The 22,848-nt window shown below is 44.5% G+C and overlaps 1 protein-coding gene across 2 annotated transcripts in view; it reads left to right on the top strand.

Moving 5' to 3' along the window:
- Positions 1-12,304, top strand: part of LOC119456291 (hemicentin-2-like) — a 346,474-nt gene extending 334,170 nt beyond the window's left edge. For both annotated transcript variants that reach the window (XM_037717982.2, XM_049669707.1), the window contains exons 10-12: positions 2,454-2,484; positions 4,845-5,001; positions 6,934-12,304. In XM_037717982.2, the coding sequence (XP_037573910.1) occupies positions 2,454-2,484; positions 4,845-5,001; positions 6,934-7,128 (383 nt within the window). In that variant the 3' untranslated portion in view covers positions 7,129-12,304. The remainder of the gene's footprint in view (positions 1-2,453; positions 2,485-4,844; positions 5,002-6,933) is intronic.
- Positions 12,305-22,848: the final 10,544 nt, after the last annotated feature.

Raw genomic sequence — 22,848 nt, 5'->3', positions numbered from 1 at the left:
AGGCACTGGCTTTCAACAAGTGGTTTGATATGACACTGAAAAGTAACTAAAGAAGCATCCGTAAAATTATGTGTGTTAACTGTGTGCACTTCGTATGGGAACTTAGCAAAAAAAAAAGGCATAATGAGATAAACATAAACTTCATGTAGTGGTAAATACCATAACCGTCGGCATGAGTGTTGCGGTATTCCCAAACAGTGGTGTGCACCCAAAAAGGGCACTGATTGGGTGTGTTTAGAGAAGTCTGATTTCTTAAGGACATTGTGTTTGATTTCCGAAACAATATTAAACACAATGAAAACCATATTTTTTCGAAGATTGATAAATTATCCGCATCACTGAGCGTGTGATCTAAGGGATTTCCAGTTCAAACATTCTTTTCTTGAATGTCGCTGTTGTGTTATTTTCAGAAATGCAGAGAATTCGAAGATGTAGACGATTTTCAAGTTAAGATGTACAGTATAGTACGCCTTGCATTGTTATTTGCCGGCTCTATTCCTTCCTTTAGCGCAATACTTGCTGCGTTGGGCAACCTTGCAAGTTCGTCACTAAGCAATGGAAGCTTTGTGTCCGTTGCACTTCTAAACTTTCTGAATCACCAGAATGTTGATGCTCGACCGGCTAACCCAACTTCTCGCTTTCGTACTGCACTTTAGTTGTCTCACCAGGCACAGTATATGCTTTAGGTGGACGGGCTTACTGCTCTTGCAGATCAATTTTCACAGCTTTTGACCCTATAAGATTTAATGCAATGAACGTATTAAAGTTGTTTCACTCACTCACTGAACGTGTCTTATGAAGCTGCATGAGCGAGCACGGGAACACGGGTCTCGCACCGAGGTGTCAAGTAACAGCAAGCAACAGTTCTGGAAGAGGTTCACTGTGCTACTCTTCCATGTCAATTTACGCTGCAGATTTCTTCAGAGGAAGCTTATTCTACACGTCTTACCTGTATATTTAGAGATATTTTTGATGCAATATACTGTGTAAGTCTCCAAGACATACGTCAGTGCTTTTTCCACGTACGTATTACAATTGTTTTGTTAGCTTTAAACTTAAGCTGAAGTTATCGTGCAGGAGAGCACGACTACTTTTATGTATGTGCCTAACTGACATAGCAGCGATGAAGACAAGTCGGTGGTGTTTGTCATTGCGATACATAAAAACAACGGTTTCAAATTCACGTCATCGATTGAACTGCATATATATTGCGAAGATTGCAATAGGACACACTTAAATGTGTCTCCTGCGTCCCTAGGCATGTTACCAAAAATTTAACCAGCTTAGACATGTATGAGGTGAGTGAAACATGGTCACGTTAGCAGCAAGCAAAAATGTGGAGCCCACAGTTTCTCGTTGTGGCAACTCACTTTCTTAAGTCTATCATGAGTTTTATAGTAATTTTGACACGAGGTAATAAAACACCATGTCACCTTTTCACTTCTTGCATTTTCCATAGTAGGTTTCTGTTATGCCTGTTATTTCTTTGGACTCGCTCAAGTGCCTATCTTTATACAGAGACAAAAGTTATATATATATATATATATATATATATATATATATATATATATATATATATATATATAGTTTTCTCGCTTTGCTTTTACGTGTTAGCGTGCTTGTGTTTGCTTCTGTGGTGAGTCGCGCTCCCATCTATGGTTTCCGTATAAGGTGGAGTAAAAGCACGGTACGATGTGTGCCATAGCTGCATGGTACGGCAGCGCTGAATGGACGCTAGTGTGAAACTAGCTTGGCGCTCAGCTTTCACATGCGCTATCATGTTCAACAGTGCAGTTTAAGGATGCAACACTGACAATTGTTTCCATGTGTAGCCAGAAGCTTCCTTCTCTTTATGCATGTTTTGTTTCTGCAATGCATGGTAGCTTTCGATTATTTTTGGCACTTTACAATTTTATGCGTAACCTTCAAATCAAAATCTATGAACTTTGCAGTTTCGCACATGAGCTCTAAATTACACTTTATTGCGTTTAAACAATACGGAGAGGTTTGAGCGAGATGGAGACAGATTGACCAGCGGTGGGCCAACAAAAGAACCCACAGCACGAAGCAAATGTTTTGACAGAAACACTTAACTCAAGGCAAACACCAGTTACGTTGTCAGAACGTTGGCTCCCGCATTAAGGTTTTCATGGTTCTCCCACTGTTGATAAATAAGGAGATTTTAAATTTATACAGAAGTCGCAAAATCAAATCAACCTAGTTCTAGAGGCTGACTTGTCTCTTTCACTCATTGCACGCACTTCTAAAGTTTTGATTTAACTGGGAGAAATGGTGCGCATGAAATTCATAGACCATCTGTGCTACATCAAGTGCTGCTAGCTTCCCTTGCTTTTGTTCGTTTGTTCGTGTCTTTGTCGGCTTGTTTGACTACTTTCACCTGGTCAGTCATATATCTACTTATTTATTGCTTGTTCTTCGTTATCTACTTTCAGGTCGGCATAAGTTTTCACCAGACGGAGAAAGGTGAGTTCAATATCCTTCGATTATGTTGCTTCCCATATTCGGCACGTTACATCAAGCATTCACAAAATAAATTTATTGTACGTCGTCATTTGGGGATGCTTTCTAGAAAAATCACCGCTCGATGGACCAGATGTTGTTCCTTGTGCTTCCCTGATTAGAAAACAAAGAAAGGCCTATAAATTGAAAAGCCGCTTAAGTGCGTCATCGCGCGCTGCATTCGTTTGACAGCGAGACAATTTCGCAAATATAGGTGCTGTGGAGAATGGACATTGCAAATGTCGACTACATTCAATAACAGAAGCATTAAAGCTAGCGCAATGAAATTTGAGGTGATGTTGGGGATATCAACTGTAATATTCGGCCAATCATGGACGTGGGTAGATATTGAAGTGCGTTGAGAAATTACCCAATTACCCCATTCACCTTTCAATGTATTCAACAAAGCGTTGTTTCTGAGCTACCCGTCATATCGCATTGAGAGAGAGAGAGAAAAATTTATTAGCAGAAAGGCAGAGAGGTCAGCCTGAGCTGTAACTTGCTCTGGCCTGCTACTCTACACTGGGGAAAATGGACGGAGAGGAAAAGGGCTCATGTTTAAGCTTACTAACTACGTGTCATATATAGAAGGAATCATAGGTGATATTTTGCTAAGTAAAAAAAAAGTGGCAGTTACAAGTGGTTGCACTTTCAATTACACGTTTAACGTCACGTTCAACAAATGCGCGGCGCACGGTAGCCGTGAGGAAGGCGGTACGAAGTGACGATGGCTGAGAAAACTATCACTTGAAATGTGAACCTATCTTTCTCTCTAAATCTCTCCGAGATTCAACAAGGAGCGTGCCATGCGCCACGGCCTTTCTGTCATGCGTTTTCCGTTTGCTGGAATTGCGGTGGCGAATCTGACAGGTAACTCAAGTACAGCAGTGTGTTTTATTTAAGTGTGAGTGCTAAAGATTGCACACCAGAACTGAACGCTGCTATTTGTGCCTTAAAAAGCATAATCTCAGCAATTCAGTGAGCGCTGTTGATAATAATTCATGACCACAGAAGCATTGGCGATTCTGAACTTGTACTAACTTCTTCCTGTTATAGTATAGTCCTGTCTTGATCGACGTTGAGTGCTAAGTTGGAAAACGGTGCACATTAAAGCTTTAAGCTGTCTGGAGTAGGACAAAAACATAAACCTCCTTTAACACTCAATTCAACACAATTGTATTAATGTAGTCGACTCAGCTTTTGAAGTACTGCGCTCGTTCCCTTACGTTGCGTTTACGTTACTTTCTTTTTTCCCTAGAGTGGTGCAATGTGATTCCCACGGGTCGCTCTAAAAATTTGACCTTTGTGTCCAGTGTTTTTTTTTTTTTCCGTGCAGCTCGCTGGCCGCACTAAGCTCGGCTTGGTGATGAAGTACCTATCTGTGTACGTGAGTTCTCTTGTAGCGACGTGAACAGAGGCCTGGCTTCAGCAAGGAAATTAAAACACACACAAATGGAATGTGGAGCTTCATGATTGGGTTGTTGCATTTAGAGAATTTTTCTTCTTAAGGTCCCCAGTTTCTCTCGAAATCTAAGAAGTTTCGGCACGGCTTATGAAGAGTGCCTCGAAGTTCCAAGTGTGATACGAACGTCTGCCATTCAACGTTCGTAAAGAGTGCCATTGTGCAAGCTCTTGCGAACCGAAGGTGCGGCTGCTTTGGTACAAAATTGACAATCTCTGCCCCATAGAGCCTTCGGAAGGAGCCTTCAGATAAGCAGAAAAAAATAAGCCAGTTTCGGACCATTTTTAACCCTTCAGTTTCCTCAGTTTAAAATTGAAATCAGTGAGTGGCAAAAATTAAAATTGTAGAAAAACCACGTTTCTCAACGTAGATTGCCACGTTCGCTTCACCCACACAGCGGATGATGGATGTGTCTTGTCTCATTTGCACTAATATAATTTCATTTGCTATGTTCTACCAAACTCAAATAATATTCTGAAAAAAAAAGTGTGGTCTGTTGAAAATAGCATCTCAATTCAAGTGACATCACTTAGGACTACAAGCGATTTGCTGCAGTTTTTTCGCTGATCAGACTCATTGCGTAACTGCTTTCTCGGGCAAGTCTATATTCAAACATGTCGCGTTAAGATTTAATATTGAAGTTCTGATTTTCGAAGTCCTGAATTTGCAAGAAAAAAAACAAGAGTAATAGCCAGTAATTTAACTTTTTCCTTTCCTTTTTACCTTCTTTACTTTCCATAGCTTTTAACATGTAGTTTTTATTTTATAGTTAACACCACACATTGTCTCCACAGGTCACTTACTGTATGGTTACTTGCCTTATAGGGGGTGCCGCTTCATTATTTGTTAAATTCTTTCGCAGTGACGTCGGCAGCACAAACTCGCAAGGTACGCCCCTGTCCAAGAAACAGCCAGGAGGCGGAGGAGGTCACGTGGCCATCCCGCCGGACGCCCTCTACACACCTACATCCAAGACCAACGGCGCTTCCAAGGACGCGACCCAATACGATAATGTTAAGGTATGTAGCACCATGTACAATATATGTAGCCTTCGCTGTGGCCTTGACTAGGGCATGCATGGTGCAAGGAACCTTTTCGATGGACGTGCCGAAACACGGAGAAGAAACTGGCAAAGCATGCATGATGGCGTACTCGCAAATATACAGCTTCTTGAAAGAGGGCTCATAAATGTGTACATATAATCCAAAAGTAACGCACGAGATACTTGCAATCACCCATGTGCGAAAATGGAATCGTTGCATTGTATTTGCAATTGCGCACGCATCATTGTCATCGGTCATAATCATCAGTGTGTATGTGTATTAACTAGCTCAACTTTCACTTCTACCATAGTTGTAGCTATGTTGTGCCCGCTATCATATCCGCCGGTGCTATATTTGCCTGGTATGCGTGATAGCTTTGCGGCATGCATGCATATTACCTTGCTGATGAGCTGCACTTACCCTAACTGAGGATGCCAGCTTTTACAGCTATGCTGTTATGGGCTCATTCCAATAGCCGTTTCGGTTCGCGATGGTGTCCGCTGCCGCTATCGGGCGCCGGAAAAATGCCCTTTAACGCAGGCGCAGATGATCCGAGCCTCCGCCAGTATGTTGGCGCCATCTAGTTAAGGCGCCTACAAACGCATCGTGCGCAGGCGCAGACAACGAGATGCCATTCAGACGAGGCGCGCAATAAAAAATAAAAAAACGCGATCCCCAGCCTCCGTCAGTATGGTGGCGCTATCTAGTTAAGATGCCTGCAAGCGCAGCGCGCTCGACATGTAAGTTGCAGTTGTAAGGCTTGATCGGACTCAGCAGACTGCTGTGCAGTGAGCATTACAAGCCGCAGCTCGCCGTCAACGCCGGGCGGAGAGTTCAGATCGTTCTCGTCAAAACGAGGCGAACAGACTGCCGCGAAGACCCTGTTGTGCATGGTGCCCAAATTGGAGCTACTCTTGAGCCGCTCCACCAGCTTACGCTGTGACAGTGCTGCGTGTGCCGCGCAGGCCTGTGACTTTTTCAAATAGTTGCGTGTGTCTGTAAACTCTGTATAAGAAAAAAAAACCGCCTAAGTGCCTTATACCTTGCCAGCATGGGCACATTCGATTGCGTTTGGCTCATTTGTGCAATCTGCCGAAGTTTGGGAGCTAATCGTGATCAAGACATTTAGTCCCGATAGAGCTCGATCACGATCGAAGTGCCTCGTGTGACCGGAGTATTATTATTTTTCTCGAGCGTTGCTTTAGTGCAGAGCTTAAAGAAGCCCTGAACCACTTTTTATCGAAGTGGAGAAAGACATTTGAAGTGAAGATAGGCTATTTCAGAATCACTTTGCCGCAAAAAGTACTTAAATGCGGCAGCAGAAGCGGAGTTATCGGCAATCAAACACGGCCTCCATTGTGTTCCCCTTTCTCCTCCAAAGCCTTGCACTGCGAAGGCTACGGCGGAGACGTCACCGTGATGTCCGAGACGTCACCGGGGCGCGCAGTTGAAATTTCCGATTCGGTGCCGACGCCGCGCTAAACGTAAGACAAACGCGGCTGTCCTCAGAGAGCCGCAGTCACCACGCTGTAGCCGACCGCAGCGACCAATAGCAGCCGCGTATTGGAGTGCGCTTTATGACGAAATAAAGCGGACAGAAAAGAGCTAGGGTCATGGGGTTTTTGAAACGAGAGCGTTTGAGAAAAAGGTGACTTCGCGCTCCGCTTGCGAGCTTTACGGACCGCGTACGACAGCAGAACTTTGCTGAGATGTTCACAACAGCGTATGCGCCCCGCGGACTATGTCATTTCACCAAGCCCGAGGGGTGTTTCAGGGCCCCTTTAAATAGAGAGGTCGCTGCAGAAGCACAGTGTCGTAAAATAAATGCGAAAGGAAAACCGTTTCTGTAGATATTTCTCTCTCTTTGGGCATGTATCTGTATCGTGTCTCTTACCAAAACCGACGCAGAATGGGTCCCAGAACGGTCGACCCGAGCCCCCTCCACGAGCATCCGACGGAAGCATCGTGTACGCCAGCCTCGACCTTCCGGCGGCGGCAGCCCAGAACGGCAGCAGGCCCGCGCCGGAGCGCACAGAGTATGCCGAGCTGCAGTTCCAGGCCAACGGAGCACAGCAGCCCACATCGGAGCACGTGTCACTCTAAACCGCCACTGGACGCAAAGTCCGCCCGGTGCAGAACGCACTCAAAGACTGACCGACAAAGCGACGTGCGGCTGCTTCAGGGAGGGTGCTACGCGGGATAGACTCACTGACTATGAAATGTACCGACGTCGGCTTGCGACGTTTTGTTACGTATTTGAAGAAAGGATGCTGGTGTCTCTTTGCAAACTACTGGTGTCCCAGCCGTTGCTCGTGCTACACACGCCGCTTGATATGACTTTGCGGCGCAGCGCTTAGGGCAGGCCAAATAATGCTCCTTATGGTCTTCTATGTCATTTGGAACATAACGAAAGAAAGCGTTGCCGGGACCAGCCACCAGGAAAAATGGGCAACAGCCATTTCTTAGTTGCGTTTATTCAGGTTAATTAAACGCATTGTAACTCCTCTGAAATGCACACAGAAGGTTCGTGACTTCACAAGCAAACCAGAAAAGTATGAACCATCGTAAGAAGCACACATCATTTTTAACATTCACTTCAGCTGAATATTTGGCTGACTCGGAAGCTGTCGTCGGCAGAATTTCTGCAGTGACTCTATGCGCTAGGCATGTCCCGTAACCGGAATATTTGTTGAATGCGCCCCTGCGGTCGACGTACGTCGCGCCACCAACAACTGTATTGGTTCTAGTAAGCGGAACAAGATTGACAAGATTGGGGTATGTTTATTTTATTGCTTGCGAAAGCGTGCTAAGCTAGTCGCAAGTTGAAAGTCAGTCCTTGTTTCCTTTGGATGCGGGCGATAGCGTTGGTGTCCAAAACGCTTCTGTAAGCTATGTGCTGCTTTATGGAATCGTTGCATTTTCCGTGCGATTGCGCACGCTTCGCAGGACCGCTTTCAACTGTACTGGCTGCAGCGGACGAGTCCTATATTTATGTAAAATAGGACCTTGGTGCTTAACGCGAAGAAACGCATTCTTTAGATAATTTCGTGCTTTCACATTGCTGTTAGTTTAACCTACTTTGGCATCTCAGCAGATTCGTCCCTTCTCACGGGAATAGCTGAGGTGATTCATTACTTTGCATGGTGCTTGGTAGTTCTAGCACCTTCTATATCTGGCGACAGCGCTAGAATAGTTGCGGCCATGGATTTGGCGGTGATCGCGCTTACTGCAGAGCGAGGTGTCATTGTCAAGTGGAGCCTCCCACTTTTACACGTTGCCCTTGGCGGACAGTTAATACGACTTATCGATTGTGGTCCCTGAATGACGTCAATCCTGTATAGCGCGTTGCGCGCATCCCGTTTGCGCTCTTCAAGTTGAGCGGCGTTGCGCAAGCCATGTGGACTAGCGAGTGGCTCGGAGACGACGACACCGAGTTACGGATGAAGCTTGCACTGCCCAGCTTACTCCTATGTAACCGGAGACGACTATCCGTCCTCGTTTGCGACGTGTCTCAGTTCAGAGCCATATCTTGTATGCCTATACTATTATGTCGTGTGAAAATGGGCGTCTGTTTAGTTTTTGACTGTGTGTTTGTATGTGTGCTTGTGTGCTATGTTAAATGCCTCCGGGCAGCTTTAAGCAAGGTGCCTGTCTCTATATTGAGGAGATGTAGCGAGGCAAGACCTTAACCAACAATGTAAATGTAAATAGCAACAGTCGTTTCTACACTTCTTTTGGTGCACAAGCCTATGTGTCGTACGGTCACATGGCGCGTCCTTTAAGATAAGAAAATGCATGATATAGGAAACAAATATATCTGTTAGGACTTGCAATAATGGTGTACTTAAAGAGCCCATTTGTACATGAGTATTCTATGACTGTTTCTGGAAGAGTATTACTGGTGTAGAAGTATGATTTTTTTGTGTTTGCCTCCTGAGTCTCACGTGGTCAAAATGATCGTTTCTTTTGAATACAGTAGTACGTAGGAATAAGTCCAGTCCTTTCAGTCTAAGCTCACTTGCCACGCAACCAGCATATCTAATTCGCTCGAATGGTGAAAAGTGCTCTTATTTGATCTCGCGTTGTCATTGAGATTACTGTACAGATACGTGCTGACAAATGTCATCACATACCAGAAGCTCTTCTAAAGGCAGTGCCAACTTAGGAGTCACGGGATGGTGAAAATTATTCATTGTTCGATATCCCAATGTCTGAAAAATTCTTATACAACTGCAAAGCGCTACGCAACACATAACAACTTACAAGAATACAAAAATAAAGGTAAACTAAACCATCTTTGTAACAATATCAACGGCACAGGAAATCGACTTTGTTATGAACGTTTTCTTGATCTAAGTGTCTTTCTTGTTTTGTTTTTTTAGCAGAGGAGCTATAGGAAAGTCATAGTAACGCGGTGTACACACTAACAGGCACGTGAGCTTTATTGGTATCACTTGATGTATCCCGTCCACAGCGCGGAGCAAGACAGAGTCCTCGGTTCAACCAACAAGAATCCTTGATGCGCGGGTCTCGTCTCTTATGTAGCCCTACGACAGCGGTGCGCATGCGCCAACAAGATAGCGAGTGCATGAGGCGTCCACGGGCGGCGCCCTACAAATTGTAATATGTCAGTCTAAAGAAAGTCGCACTCAATAGTGGGCGGCACCACCATGGCGAAATTTTAATGAGACCCGTAAACAGCTTCCCTGTCCTTCGGTTATTATCACGTGATGCAGTTAGTCCAAAATAGCTGCAGCCACCTGACGGGGTGACCTTCATAGCACTCTTTGCCTTGGCGGGTTGGTCAACAGAAACGCAAAAAGTTATCGCACATGTTGCACCGAGCAATCCCGCGCGTAATTCGTGCTTCGTAGTTCGCGCTAAACAGAGTACGGTGCTACTTCAGTTTGAACAATCCTGTCTAGTGCATGTACTCTGGTCGAGATCACGAAAACTTCTAATAAAGTGATTTTTTATAACGAGGGTTTGATCTACACTGTATCATGACGTACTGAAACCATTAGCTTTTCTTCCCGCGTATCAGTGTGCATTGCAAATTTATTTGGTATATGCATCATTTGACATAATAGCAGCAAAATGCTCGGAAGTCAGCGCTTTCTACGCATTGCCAAACTATGTAATTTGACATGTAAGGGTGTTTATCTTATATGGAGCCCTGCCAACAACTTACAAATTCTTACCGCCTTAACATGCCGTGGTCTGAAAAATATAGAAATTGAAATATTTTTCTTCATGCTTTTTTGTGTCTAGGAAGTCCAGGAAAGTAAACGGCAATGTAACGAGTTGCGCGATCAGTTTGGTTAAGGTAAATAAATATTTTACTTGCATGAAAACGTGAAATGCGCGATACCATATTTAAACTAACGCAACAATGCGAACAGCAGTTTATCCTCCCCTGCTCTAAACATATCTCCAAATTTCATTGTACATACACTGTTTCGAACTAAGTATATTGCTAACCAGTCGCAAAGTTTCGCACACTGGCTTTTACAGCGTAAAACGAGCCAATTTTTTACATTTTTCGTGAGCGCACTGCTATTTGTTATGTCCAGTAGCGTGTATGTGTGCATGAGCGCGTGACTGATAAGGTGAAAGAGAAGTAGATTATAAAATAAGCTTTTGTAGTCATTGGGGTACTCAATGCAGAGCCCTTTTTTGTCTTGATGTTATTCTCTTTCTTTATATTCTTGGAAGTGATTTTTTGGTTTGCATAGTACTTGCAGCAAGATCTATACTCTGGTGATGAATGCCAAATGCTGGACTGTGTCCTTATAAATAAAGTTGTGAATATGTAATGATGCCTTTATGCCGATGAAATGTTTTGAGGTCACGGAAGAAAAGTTGCCTCTGCACAGAATTACCTAAGATGTACCTTTCCCGTAGCTGTTGCTAGAAATATGCTTAAGTTGCGCAAGAAATTCTATAATTTTTCGCCTTGGGTTTTAATAGGTCGGGAGTTTGTCCCAATGAAAATCGAGACATTTTATTCAGGTCTAGTTCATCACAGGCAAAAAGACACAACTTTTTCTTCCTTGTTATTGTATTTCTGATGTTGCTTGCTTAGACTTCTACGATGAACGTTTGCGGCAAACGCTCGCTTGTAGCAGTTCTACAACAAATTCAGTCACCAGTCTGTATTCAACGCTTTTTTTTTGTGAACTAATACGATTCGCTGTGTTAGTGGCACTAACATGAAAGTTCTACACATCTGGCTCTTGAAAAACAGCATGACAAAATATGATTATTTGTGCTGCCGAATATCAGCTCCTTGAAATTCGATTTTATAACAGGTGGTTTGCTTAGGTCGCATTGAACAAAATTTAACATTCTTCCCTACGTAACGTTACCAAATGTTTAATATGACCCTTTCTATTATTCTCATTAAGTGACAATCACTTACCTTCATAGCATCCCCCTGAGATTTCTGCCAACAAGAAGTGAAGCGCCGCACTCTACAGACACACCAGTGTAACAGCGTTGCAAATTTTCATGCTCAAAGGAAATAAGGAAACGGAAGTACAATATTGATCATTCCATGTCATTGTTTCCGTCTTTTTGAACTACGTTGCTTAATTTCCGACTAGCACTTAGTCAATTTTGCTAGTTGACACGGAATCTCTAATTTGCCAGCCACCCGTATATTTGCGCATCACCCACGGCAGCCCTAAATACTGCTTCATCAGGCACGCTAGGATACTACAATCATGCATAATCATCATCATTCACGTGAGGACTCCAATGCCGCAAAGTTACCGGTATTTCTTATTTTTCTATGTTATGATATTTCCGGTATTTGTACAACTCCATGCGTCCGTTGCGATCGAACTTGCCTTTTCGAATTTATGGCGTCACCAATGGAAAAATCACCTTTATCACGGTGAACCTGCTATTCTGATTCTGTTTTTTTTAGTAGATTATGACAGAAAAAGAAATAAAAATGATCGTGCTATTATATTTCCTTCTTGCTCACACCTTGCGCAGGCTATTCCAGATGACGTTTGCCTTAAGTAAATATCGACCATGTGTAAAAGTGCTTTTTCATATCATGCATGTGCCACTGTATCGCTTTACTTCTTGCTTTGAGAACATCCCGTTTGTGGGTCAGTACTTCCATAAAGTTTCTACACATCAGTGTTTATAGGTGTCGCTAAAGTGTAACTGAGAAAACTTATTTGTGTAGCTACAAGAATTGCTCTTCGTGAAGCGTTCGAGATCTCTCGGCTGTAAGTTGTGCTAATAAAGAATATTTTTTCTTGTACGTGCTGAACATTTTTCTCCTTGTTGCCCTTTAGAACTCTGCTTTTCTTATAATTGTTTTAATATGTGACAACAATAAATGTGATGTGTGTAATACAGGCATAAAGAAGATTGCCGTCATATCGCTTTCTGCAGTTTTCCTGGAGACAGAATTTGTTAGTGCAGTAAAATTTACTACGGTGTTACTTAGGTTCTCTCCGCTTGCTGGTTGCTTCCAGATGTGGTCCCCATGCCTCTCATTGGTCAACTGAAATATTTGTCAGTTTTCGCCTATTGGCGGTGCCGACAATTCAAAAGCACATTGAGCGTCCAGGCAGATTGCTTCGTTAAGCTATTCGATACAGGAGGGATTAGCCTTGCATTCTAGGCAGACGATTGCCCCGCCCACCTTTGATTCTCTCTTACAATGTTCAGAAACACGTTACTTTGTGTCTATAAGTGTCGTGTAGATAAGCACACTATTTCTTTACACACTATTCTCAGTCCTTTAAAGAGCATTGTCTGCTCCACACGCGCACGTGGAAAGCCTCTTGTTTGAGAGTTGTGATGTCTTCCTATCTCCATTGTATAAAACGCCTGCTGGAACAAATGAAATTTTCTTCATCACCACTTTCTTTGGATTATTTGCATAGGAAAAGGAAAGCTCGCCCTGTTTTGAAATATCATTCTGGAGTGTAAGCCGGTCCTCATCGTATTTTATACGAACTCCTATATGTGACTGTTACGTACCTTTCGAGTTTTACGTTGAATATTTCTCGACACTGATCGTTGAGACACCTTGAAAGTTTTTCGACGTTATTCAAGCAGCACTCTTCACACACTACAATAGGTTCACCTAATCTACTGCCATGAATCTTGTTAAGATCCTGGGACTGAGTTTTCCCGCAATCATAAGCATCTAGAAAAGCTTTCCTATTTGCCTGAAAATTAGAAAATATTTAGTTTTTCTATAGAAATTATTTGCAGATCCTGGAAGCTTCCACAGCGTTTCGAACGGCACCTTTGTCATTTTCTTTAATCTTTCACAATGTCTAACAAGTCCTACAGTTTAACGAAGAAGCGTGTATTGTTTTCACTAAGTTGCATATGTATATTTTCTTGAACTCCCGCAAGTTTACTTCGATATCTGGTTTAGTTCTTTGGTTATAGCTTACTGAAGTCCTTCGAGCTGTAGGAGACGTGCTCCGTATTGGATATACGTGCACGAAAAAAGTAATTATGACAACTGTCTTGCAGCGGTTGCATATACCGCCAGTTAACTTACACATACCTGGTTTATCCATGACGCGCCAGAGCCTCTGCTTAGACTTAAGCCCAGACAACACGTACGCCTGCCCCGCTTAGACTTAAGCCCAGACAACACGTATGCTTGCCGACGCGAACAAGCTCACGCCTGAGTGCCATGCGCTGGCGGCGCCTCGCGAAGAATGGCGATTTGAACATACAAGATACGTGCGCCAGCGAACGCCCACTTGGCTAACTCATAGCCGTTTCGACAGACATCGTTTCCTACCCTGATATCAACAGTGCTTCAAAATGCTTAAATATTGATAAGTGCAATCGTTTTCTTTTGAGAGTCGTTAGATTAGCGCAAAACACGTGCTAGATCAGCGCAATCACGCGAGGAGCACTGATATCACTCGAGACGCGATTAAACACGTACGGTCTGTCCCGCACCATCTGCGCATGCTAGCGCGCCAGTAATTATACGTGTTGTTTGGCCTTTAGTAGCTTTCAGCGCACATTAGTTATTAGTTACTACAAATGGAACCGCAACATCAAATCTGGGTACAACTACGAAAATCCATACGCTAAGCCTCACCAGCTCCACCTGAGAAATAATCGGTCACCCACCATCCCCAGAGAAATCCGAAAGAGTCAATTACCTATCATAATTTGATTTCTAAACAAAATAGAGCAATAATATGAATAGTTCAATTGCTATTCAATTTAAAACCAAAGAAACATCATCTACCCATTCCGCGGACTCACAGTAAAACATCTGTGGCTTGTAGGAGTCAACAAGGTCGGGCCTTGTTCTCGTCGTTCTTGCTGAGAAAATGGCGGCCGTGTTAGTGGCACATGAAGAAGGTTCGCGCTTGAGCATGTTTACTTTCCTTGCGAAGGTTGTTAGTTCTGGTCCGCTTGATGTCAAGCGACACATGTGCGGACAGCGCAAGGATATAAAGACATGCACTGCGGCTTGCTCTCGCCGAGGCGCGAGATAAACACCGCAGCGCGGAAAACCATCCAGAAAGCAGCGATGAGGAATGGCCCACTCTCGTCCGCAACAGAAAGCCGGCGACCATGTAATCCCAGATAAAGTCAGGCGCAAATCAATGCGTGAGAGTGCATCGTTCCAAGAGCGCATGCCCGCGAAAGCGCAAATGCGAGTGGACCCATCGAATTCCTGTTGACAGCGTGCGCGCGGTAGCGATATGGATGTTTTAAAATGCATTATGCCTGCGATACAGCACCCTCTTTCCGTTCTGCAACAACACACTTTCTTTTTTCTGTTTTTCTACTACCTCTTCTATACTTCCTCCAGTGTTGTTTTTTCTCAGTGTTCCCGGTCAAGCACATCGCAATACATTTGCCAACAGCCGCTCGAACGTTTCGATTGTCATAACGCTGGCCCTTATCTGTTTGTATAGCCGTCGAAAAGCAGTCTCACTACGTCTGAGTCAAAACGAGCTGCTGACGAGATTTCGGCGTAGAACATTTGCTTTCTTGCATGTTTTGCTATCTACAAATCGCAAGAAGCCCTCACAACAAATGCAACTGTGAAGGTCTTGTTTTTTCCCTAAATTAGATTTCCGGTTTCTCTGTCGCAAGAAGTATACAAACTCACATATAGAGCAGCGTTTTCTGCTATAGTTTCGCGTATGCTATAAAGCCTCTTTGCCTTGTGCCATTGGCACTCCCTTCGCTCACACTGTCTTCAGCTGTCAGAGCCTTATGCGCTTTCTTGTCTTTTTCTGCGTGGTCCTTTTCGGTGCATCGATTGTGCAGCGACGTCTCCGTCGAAGAGAATGCATTTGTCTTCGAATGCCGCCGGTGGAAGGCGGCAGCCCTTGCCGCGTCGTCTGAATGCGCCGGCCAGCGAAGTGCTTCCGTATAAGGACGGAGATCGTTTCGGATCGCTGACTGCTCGGCGGTTGCTCTCAACTCCAGCGTCCATTTCCCGTGCCTTCTGTTCTGGTTGTTTCGTTTTTGTTGTGGTTTTTGTTCTTAAGATGCGGCTGCTTCTGTAAACCGTTTCGGCGGCGTTGTTCCAGGCGCCAATCTTGGTTCTGTGCCGCGTTTGAGATTGACTCAGATGCTTTTGTATTGACAAACATCTCGACCATGCGGGGGGAGATGACAAAGATGGTGGCGTTTTCCATTACTTTTTCCTCATGTTGCGTCGCAATATTTTTTTTTCTTTTTTTGCCAAATCCTATGTACTCATTCGAAGCACCACCATTGTGAGGGGTCAGTTTCTGGCGAGCTCTTATGTATTCCTTCGGTGAATTTCAGCAGTCGACTTTTCCGGGAACGAATCAATGTGTGCTGCTTTCGATGTCAGTTTAAAATTTTAAATGCCATCCCACTGTGACTCCCTTACCGGAAATATGGTTCGACCCTACAAGAGGACTGCGGCTCACGCCACGCGTGGCGCCACATAAGTGAATGTCAATGGAGAATAAGAATGAATGACTCCACATGAAAGACCGCAATTCTATTTTTCTCATGCTTAAATCATCAGCACCAATTTCCGGTGCTTCTAGAGTCACCGTAATATCACACATTGAAGCTTGCGAACAGTCCTTGAGAAATGCAGCCCTCCTGTGTGCTCAATCGCCAACAACGGCGCCCTGGCCCTGCACGCAGAATTACATCCAGGTTTCATCTCTGTTATTCTGTCAGCTTCAAAATCTATACCAGCCCTCCGCGGGGGCTTAGCGGCTATTGCGTGGCGCTGCTAAGCACAAAGTCGCAGGTTAGATTCCCGGCCGAAGCAGCAGCATTTCGTTTTGGGGGAAATGGAAAAACGCCTGTGTACCGTGCATTGGGTACACGTTAAACAACACTAGGTGGTCGAAATTAATGTCGTATTTCCCACTCCGGCGTGCCTCATACCGTATAGACTCATGTAAGGGCCGCACCCGTGTAAAGACCGCACGCCCAAGTTGGAGCTCAAGATTTGGAAGAAAAACTTCCAATGGCGAAGCATTTGGTGCCCCGATGCCACGCACGGCTATCTGTGAATTTTCGTGCGCTGCGTACTTCCGCGTGCCGCTACTAGTTGGTGAGAGCCGGGTGTGCACAAGATCCGGGGTGTGCACACGTCGATGCCAGCGCCGGCACCATTTTGACCAATGGGTGCGATCGTGCCGTCCCATGTAAGGGCCGCGCCTCATCGAAATTGTGGGAAAAAAAGTGCGGCCCTTAACCGAATGTATACGGTAATTATATCGAGGTTTTGATACGTAACACTCCAGAAGTTTTAAAAATTACACCAGTATTTAACCCTCCCAGAAAGTTCACCGAATCATTTACAAGCGTCCCGTTGCTAATATGTAAGCAGATAGAGGCCAGAAGGAATAAGCAGGGGAAAACGAGTTATTAGAGGAGTTCAAATTTATGCTGCATGAGGTGGCAGCTTTGAAAACTGAAAGTACATGAATGCGGCCTCCAAGATAGGGGATTGTGCTCGCGATCTCAGAGGCCATGGCAAGACATCGAGTAGACGAGCGTGGCTTCCAAGATTGTATGCGGAATCTCGGGGGCCATGCCAAGGCATCGGGAGCCTGGAAGGCTCAGAATTCGCGGAAGGTAAGGCATCGGACGTTTGACATCTGGCATTTGAACATCAACATTTGACGCCAGAGGTAAAAGTTACCAGCTTGGTCTACGCTCTCATATTCATTTGACAAATTTTGGTAACAAATTAAGAGTGCGAACAAAATACGATGACACATAAAACACAGGAACAGCGCTAACTTCCACCTACTTTATAATTTCTGGTCAACGGAATAGTACAATACCAAAAGAAATGCACAAATGGACAATATTGAACAAAATATTGGATGCGATAATCGCGAGTAACAAAACAGAACGATTAACAAAAAAAAAAGAAGCATGAAGCTTTCTCCTAGGTGATACGGCTTCCACGTGTAACATCGACCTGCGTATCTCGATTTAGCTGTCAAACTTCATTGGCTGCTGCTGGATGAACAAGACTAACCATTCGGCTACGCTCTCAAGCACGAACAGTCGAGCTTGCGACATGCACTTGACACTGCGCCTTTCGCAGGGCGCCATGTGCATTGACGATCCTACTGCTTATAATATATTCGCACAGAATGCCTTATGAACACTACAGGCGCTGCCGTTGCAGCTTTTAAGACATGAGTACTCATCACACCATGTCACTCGGCGTCGTCTGCTGCTGAAACATTGATGCCTTCAGGTAAGCGTTTGGAGTACTTCTTGTTGGGCTAGTTAGGGAAACAGCGGTCACAAGGCAGGACTAGCGCCACTACCAATTGCTTTTATTAAAGGTATTCAAAATCCGGATATTTTCTGCGAAAGATAACTCGAAGACATGCGCAGAACAACAGGACAGCAGATGTTTTCATCCGTTGTCCTATGCGCATGCCTTCGAGTGATCTTGTGAAATATATAGCTTGAATACCTTTAATAAAACAGTTGGTAGCGGCGCTTGTCCTGTCTGCTCGTCTGCGTGTGTGTTAACTTGCGCCATTCTACCGAAGGTAAGCCTTTCTTTCTGTGTTTCGGCTGTGTGATCACTCGCAGAGGTCTTAGATCTCGTATCATCGTTGTTCACTGGCAAATCAGTCCTGCAGACATCCGCGATTGGAGGCAGTTTCATGATAGAGTATATTGTCATCGACACAACAGGAAACGCAGCTTCGGAGTTGAAGAAAAATTAATCAAATTCCGGGAGAGTGAACCCGAGATCGACACCTTTCCTACGCAGCCATTTTACCACCTCATCTAATCAGGCGGCCAGCAGATCGCAGAGCCAGGCCGTATTTCTTGACAGGTCGAAGCACAGGAACACTAAATTTGAAGTTTCGCGCTGATGTCGGGTAGATGGCAAAATTACCTTTCATATTTTCTCATTGTATATCGTACACACTAATCTTCGTGTAATTTTCGTTGGTTGCCAACTATTTTGCAACCATTATTTTTTTGGGGGGCGGCGTAACTTCTTGCTATACCATAACCTTAAATATTGGTTAAAGTATAGATACGAATGCACTGCAATCCCCTGTTTACAACGAGCGACATGCATCTGCAGGAGGCGCTTGGTCTGGTGTATGTGGCTGTTTCTTAACTGTTGCTTTCATGGTTTTCGCGCCACCTTTGTTCAGATTACCATAGCGTAAACTCCGGAAGCACTAATGCGCGCGCCTAACTCGGTCTTCCTGCACGGCATGCTTGTAAATTAGGTACGCACAGCAACTGAGGTCCTCTATCTTCTAGCCAACAGTTGTGTCAACATTCTTGGCTGTTTAAGAAGGTCTGCGCAGATGTTGGAATTTTTGTTCCGTCGGAGTTGTCCGTTGCTTGCACATGTTGCTTACGTTGCTTACACAGGGATATGCCATGTGTGCGGAGCCACCGCGTTAGCCTAGTGGCTATGGTGCGGCGCTGCTGAGCTCGAGGTCATGGCTACAATCCCGGCCGCGGCAGCCACATTTAGATGTGGGCGGAATGCCGAAACGCTCGTGTATTGGGCTTTGGATGCAAGTTGAAAAAAAGTAAAAAGAAACTCGTAGCCCTCCACTGCGGCGTTCCGCATAACCCACTGTACAGCTTACGAATGCTAAACGCCATAATTAATTAAACATGCGTGCGTTTCTGTGTATGATACGAACTCAGCCTGCAGCCGTGGATGTCTTTGATGCGCTACGAAGATATCTGGGCAGCTGAAAAGTTCTCGGCTGGCGTGAGACGCTGAAAACGAGTCTCACGTTGTAACAGCTATAGGTAGGCTTCGACATGTTCAGCAAAATCAGTGCCAATAATTAATAAGGTCTCGCAAATAAAAGTTGACGAGGTCGCATTAGGCACTTAAAGTCAGAGTCAGCTACATTTTATTGCAATTTTATTGTGATAGGCAATTATGGGGACACTCCAGGCAAATTTCCGCCGTCATCATCACCGTCGCCGTTGCCGTGATGTTCCGTATAAAGTCATAGTGCGATAAGATTCTATCGCGACCCGCAGCGCCGTTTTGAAGGCGCGACGGAAAGCGTGAGCTAAGAAGGATGGTGGCTTTTATTTATTTATTTATTTTCAGTACCCCCAGGGTATAAATACATTACAGAGGGGAGGGGCATACAAGTAAAAGTGAACACAAAAATAATAACGTAAAGGTAACATAAAGATAGAAGCATTCCACAGAATTATACAAAACATATACAGCATATACGAAGCACTAGACCGAATAATTACATACTGACATAAAGCACACAAGAACGTAATGTGTGGCACTACAATAAGCTTGATAGGGCATTTTTAAAGGCAGTTGAATCGGCTATGTTCGTTATGAAGGCGGGTAAGTGATTCCAGTCCCTTGCGGTTCTAGGGACAAAAGATTGTGAGCGTGCAGTAGTTGAAAAATACGGTATCTTAACCTTATGGGGGATGATCAAGCCGGTGTGAGCGAAATGGCGCTGGTAGGACGAACAAGGATCGAAGAGCGGGTTGTGGTAGTACACTTTGTGAAAAATACAAATGCGTGACTGCTTTCTACGGTTGGCCAGGGAAGGAAGACCAAGAGTAACTTTCATTTCTGTGACGCTGGCACTGCGATTATAGTTAGCTGAAATAAAGCGAGCGGAGCGATTTTCGCACTGCCTCTATGCCCTGTATCAATGTAGAGTGATGCCGATCCCACACAGACGAGGCGTATTCTAGCTGGGGCCGAACGCAAGTTGTATAAAGTAACAGTTTTAGTGACAGCGGGGCAAGGTAAAAGTTTCTTTTTAAGTAACCTAAAGTTTGGTTCGCTTTAGCTATTAAATAATCAACGTGATGTTTCCATGATACGTCACTGCATATGTAAACACCAAGATAGCGATAGGAAGCTGTGGTTTGCAGGGAGTTGTTAAGAAAGTAGGACGGAGAGATAACATCACGCCTAGTTACGCGCATGCTGTTGCATTTAGCAACGTTTAATTCCATATGCCACGTGTGGCACCATTCTGTTACGATATTTAGATCGTTCTGAAGTGATGTTACGTCAGAAGCGTTCGCTATTTTCCGGTAAATGACGCAGTCGTCGGCGAATAAACAAGCTTGGGAAGAAATATTATCAGTTAGATCACTGATATAAATGAGAAACAAAAGGGGTCCAAGGAATGACCCTTGAGGTACGCCGGAACCGACTGGAGCCAATGGAGAATCGGAGCCGTTAGCTGTAACATACTGGACACGACAGGAAAGAAATTCGCGAATCCAATCAAGTACTTGCGGGTCAATATTTAACGCATTTAGTTTATGTAACAGTAAGGAGTGATTAACTTTATCAAAAGCTTTGGCGAATCTAAAAGAAATACAATCTACAAAAAATCCGGAGTCAATATACTCATGTAAGTTGTTTGTGAAGGTGATAAGTTGGGTTTCACACGAGAAAAACTTACGGAAGCCATGTTGCGAAGTCGAGAAAAAACTGTTATCCTCTAGATAGTTGACAAGATGTGTGAAAATGATATGTTCAAAAATCTTACATGGAACTCACGTGAGTGAAATAGGTCGAAAGTTTAACGGGCTATTTCGTTTACCTGATTTGAAAATTGGCACAATTTTACCTATTTTCCAGTCGCCTGGTAAAGTACAAGAGTCATACGATTGCGAAAAAAGACACTCTAGAATAATTGAACATCACTCTTTCGCGTCTTTGAGGAATTTTGTATTAATCTGATCTGTTCCACAAGTGGGACTTAGTTTTAGTTTGTCAATTATTTTTGCGATACCAACTGAATCAAAAACTATCGGATCCATGGGAGGGTTAGGCGTCGCAATCGATTTCGCAGATGAAAATGATTGAACGAAGGTATCATTGATTGAACGAAGGTATCATAACATAAGCAATAATGAACAGAACAGTGCAATATTGGCTTCTGGGCATGGAAACACGACAATGAATGAATTGTTAGACTTAAAACAAGCGTAGGTAATATGGCAACGATTACCAACCTGCAAGAAGAGCGGAAAAGTGCGTAAGCCCTTCATTCCGTACGTGCTTCCATGCCCACTGACGAGTGATTTCGCAGCGCCGAGGTTTATCTGTCCCGCCACAGGCACTGTTGATAGCGTTGCGGCTGCGCACTGATGTTCCAGTCTGGAATGCAGCGAAGTGCACGCGTACTGGTGATGCAAGCCAGAAGTTGGCCCGAAAGGTAAAGCCTGAGAACTCAGGCAAGGCACTTGTGTACTCGAGATTTCTTCGGCGACACATCCGTCGAAGGCAGGAGCAGGCGGGTTGCTGCAGAATTCCATGTGAACCACCGGAACAGAAACGCTCCAGTCGAAGGACAGGAAGCCAAAGAACTGCAAGAAGAGCGGAAAAGTGTGTAAGCCCTTCATTCCGTACGTGCATCCATGCCCACTGACCGGTCGACGGCACCCATTGATGGGTGCCGTCGTCCTGCTCGTCCTGTGTTGTGCCGGGAAGGGGGAGATAGCGCGCTGGCCGATCATTGCTGCGCGTGTCACGACTCACGACATGAGCGTGGCCGTATGCTCGCCCAATCTTGAAGCTAATCTGAGGTGGGTACAAAGCATAGAATAGCTGAGAGGGCTTGTGCCTTCGTGTGCCCTGTGTTCTCGCACGTATGGTGCTTGAGGTCACGCCATCTCAAATTTCACAGACGCGTTGAAGCCGCACGAAGCGCTTGCTCGCCGCTGCTGCCGTTCTTCATCTAAGGTCCCTAGATAAAACAAGTTTTTATCTAGGGACCTTATCTTCATCAAGCCAGCGTTCGGACAGCGAGTGTTCGTGGCCATTAAGTGAGATATGTTCATGTTTGCCGGTGCACGCGTGACACCATGCTTGTTAATTAAGTTACTAAGCTAATGAATACTGCAATTTATGCAGCCGATTAAACTACTAACCCTACTTCGTACAGGTGTGTGATTTCCTATATCGCAGTCGACGATTCGCCTTTTGGTCAAAATGGCGGCATTTTGTTCGCCTCTACAAATATTGTAAAAGCGCATATTGGTCACCTGACTTGGCTTATTTAAGTATAATATGTTACTTAAATAAAGCCGCCATGTACAGCGGCCGTAGCAAACGATCCTACGACTCACCTGTAAAATTTCAATTACATTGTTCTAGACGACCTCCATGAAAATAGGGACGTTTAATATGCCAACTAGTCGAACAACAATACGGGAATGCTGAGTGTTCTAACCTCGTTTTAATGCAGTGTAAGATGCACTGCTCATCAACGAAACCGTAAATTGCCTGTGGAAAAAAAAATTCTTCCTCCAGGAAATGTGCGAACACCAGCCTTGTATTAC

This window comes from Dermacentor silvarum, chromosome 6, assembly GCF_013339745.2.
Source record: "Dermacentor silvarum isolate Dsil-2018 chromosome 6, BIME_Dsil_1.4, whole genome shotgun sequence".
In the NCBI taxonomy this organism is placed as follows: domain Eukaryota; kingdom Metazoa; phylum Arthropoda; class Arachnida; order Ixodida; family Ixodidae; genus Dermacentor; species Dermacentor silvarum.
The sequence above is the reverse complement of the archived record's forward strand: the minus strand, read 5'-3'. Positions and strand labels throughout refer to the sequence as shown.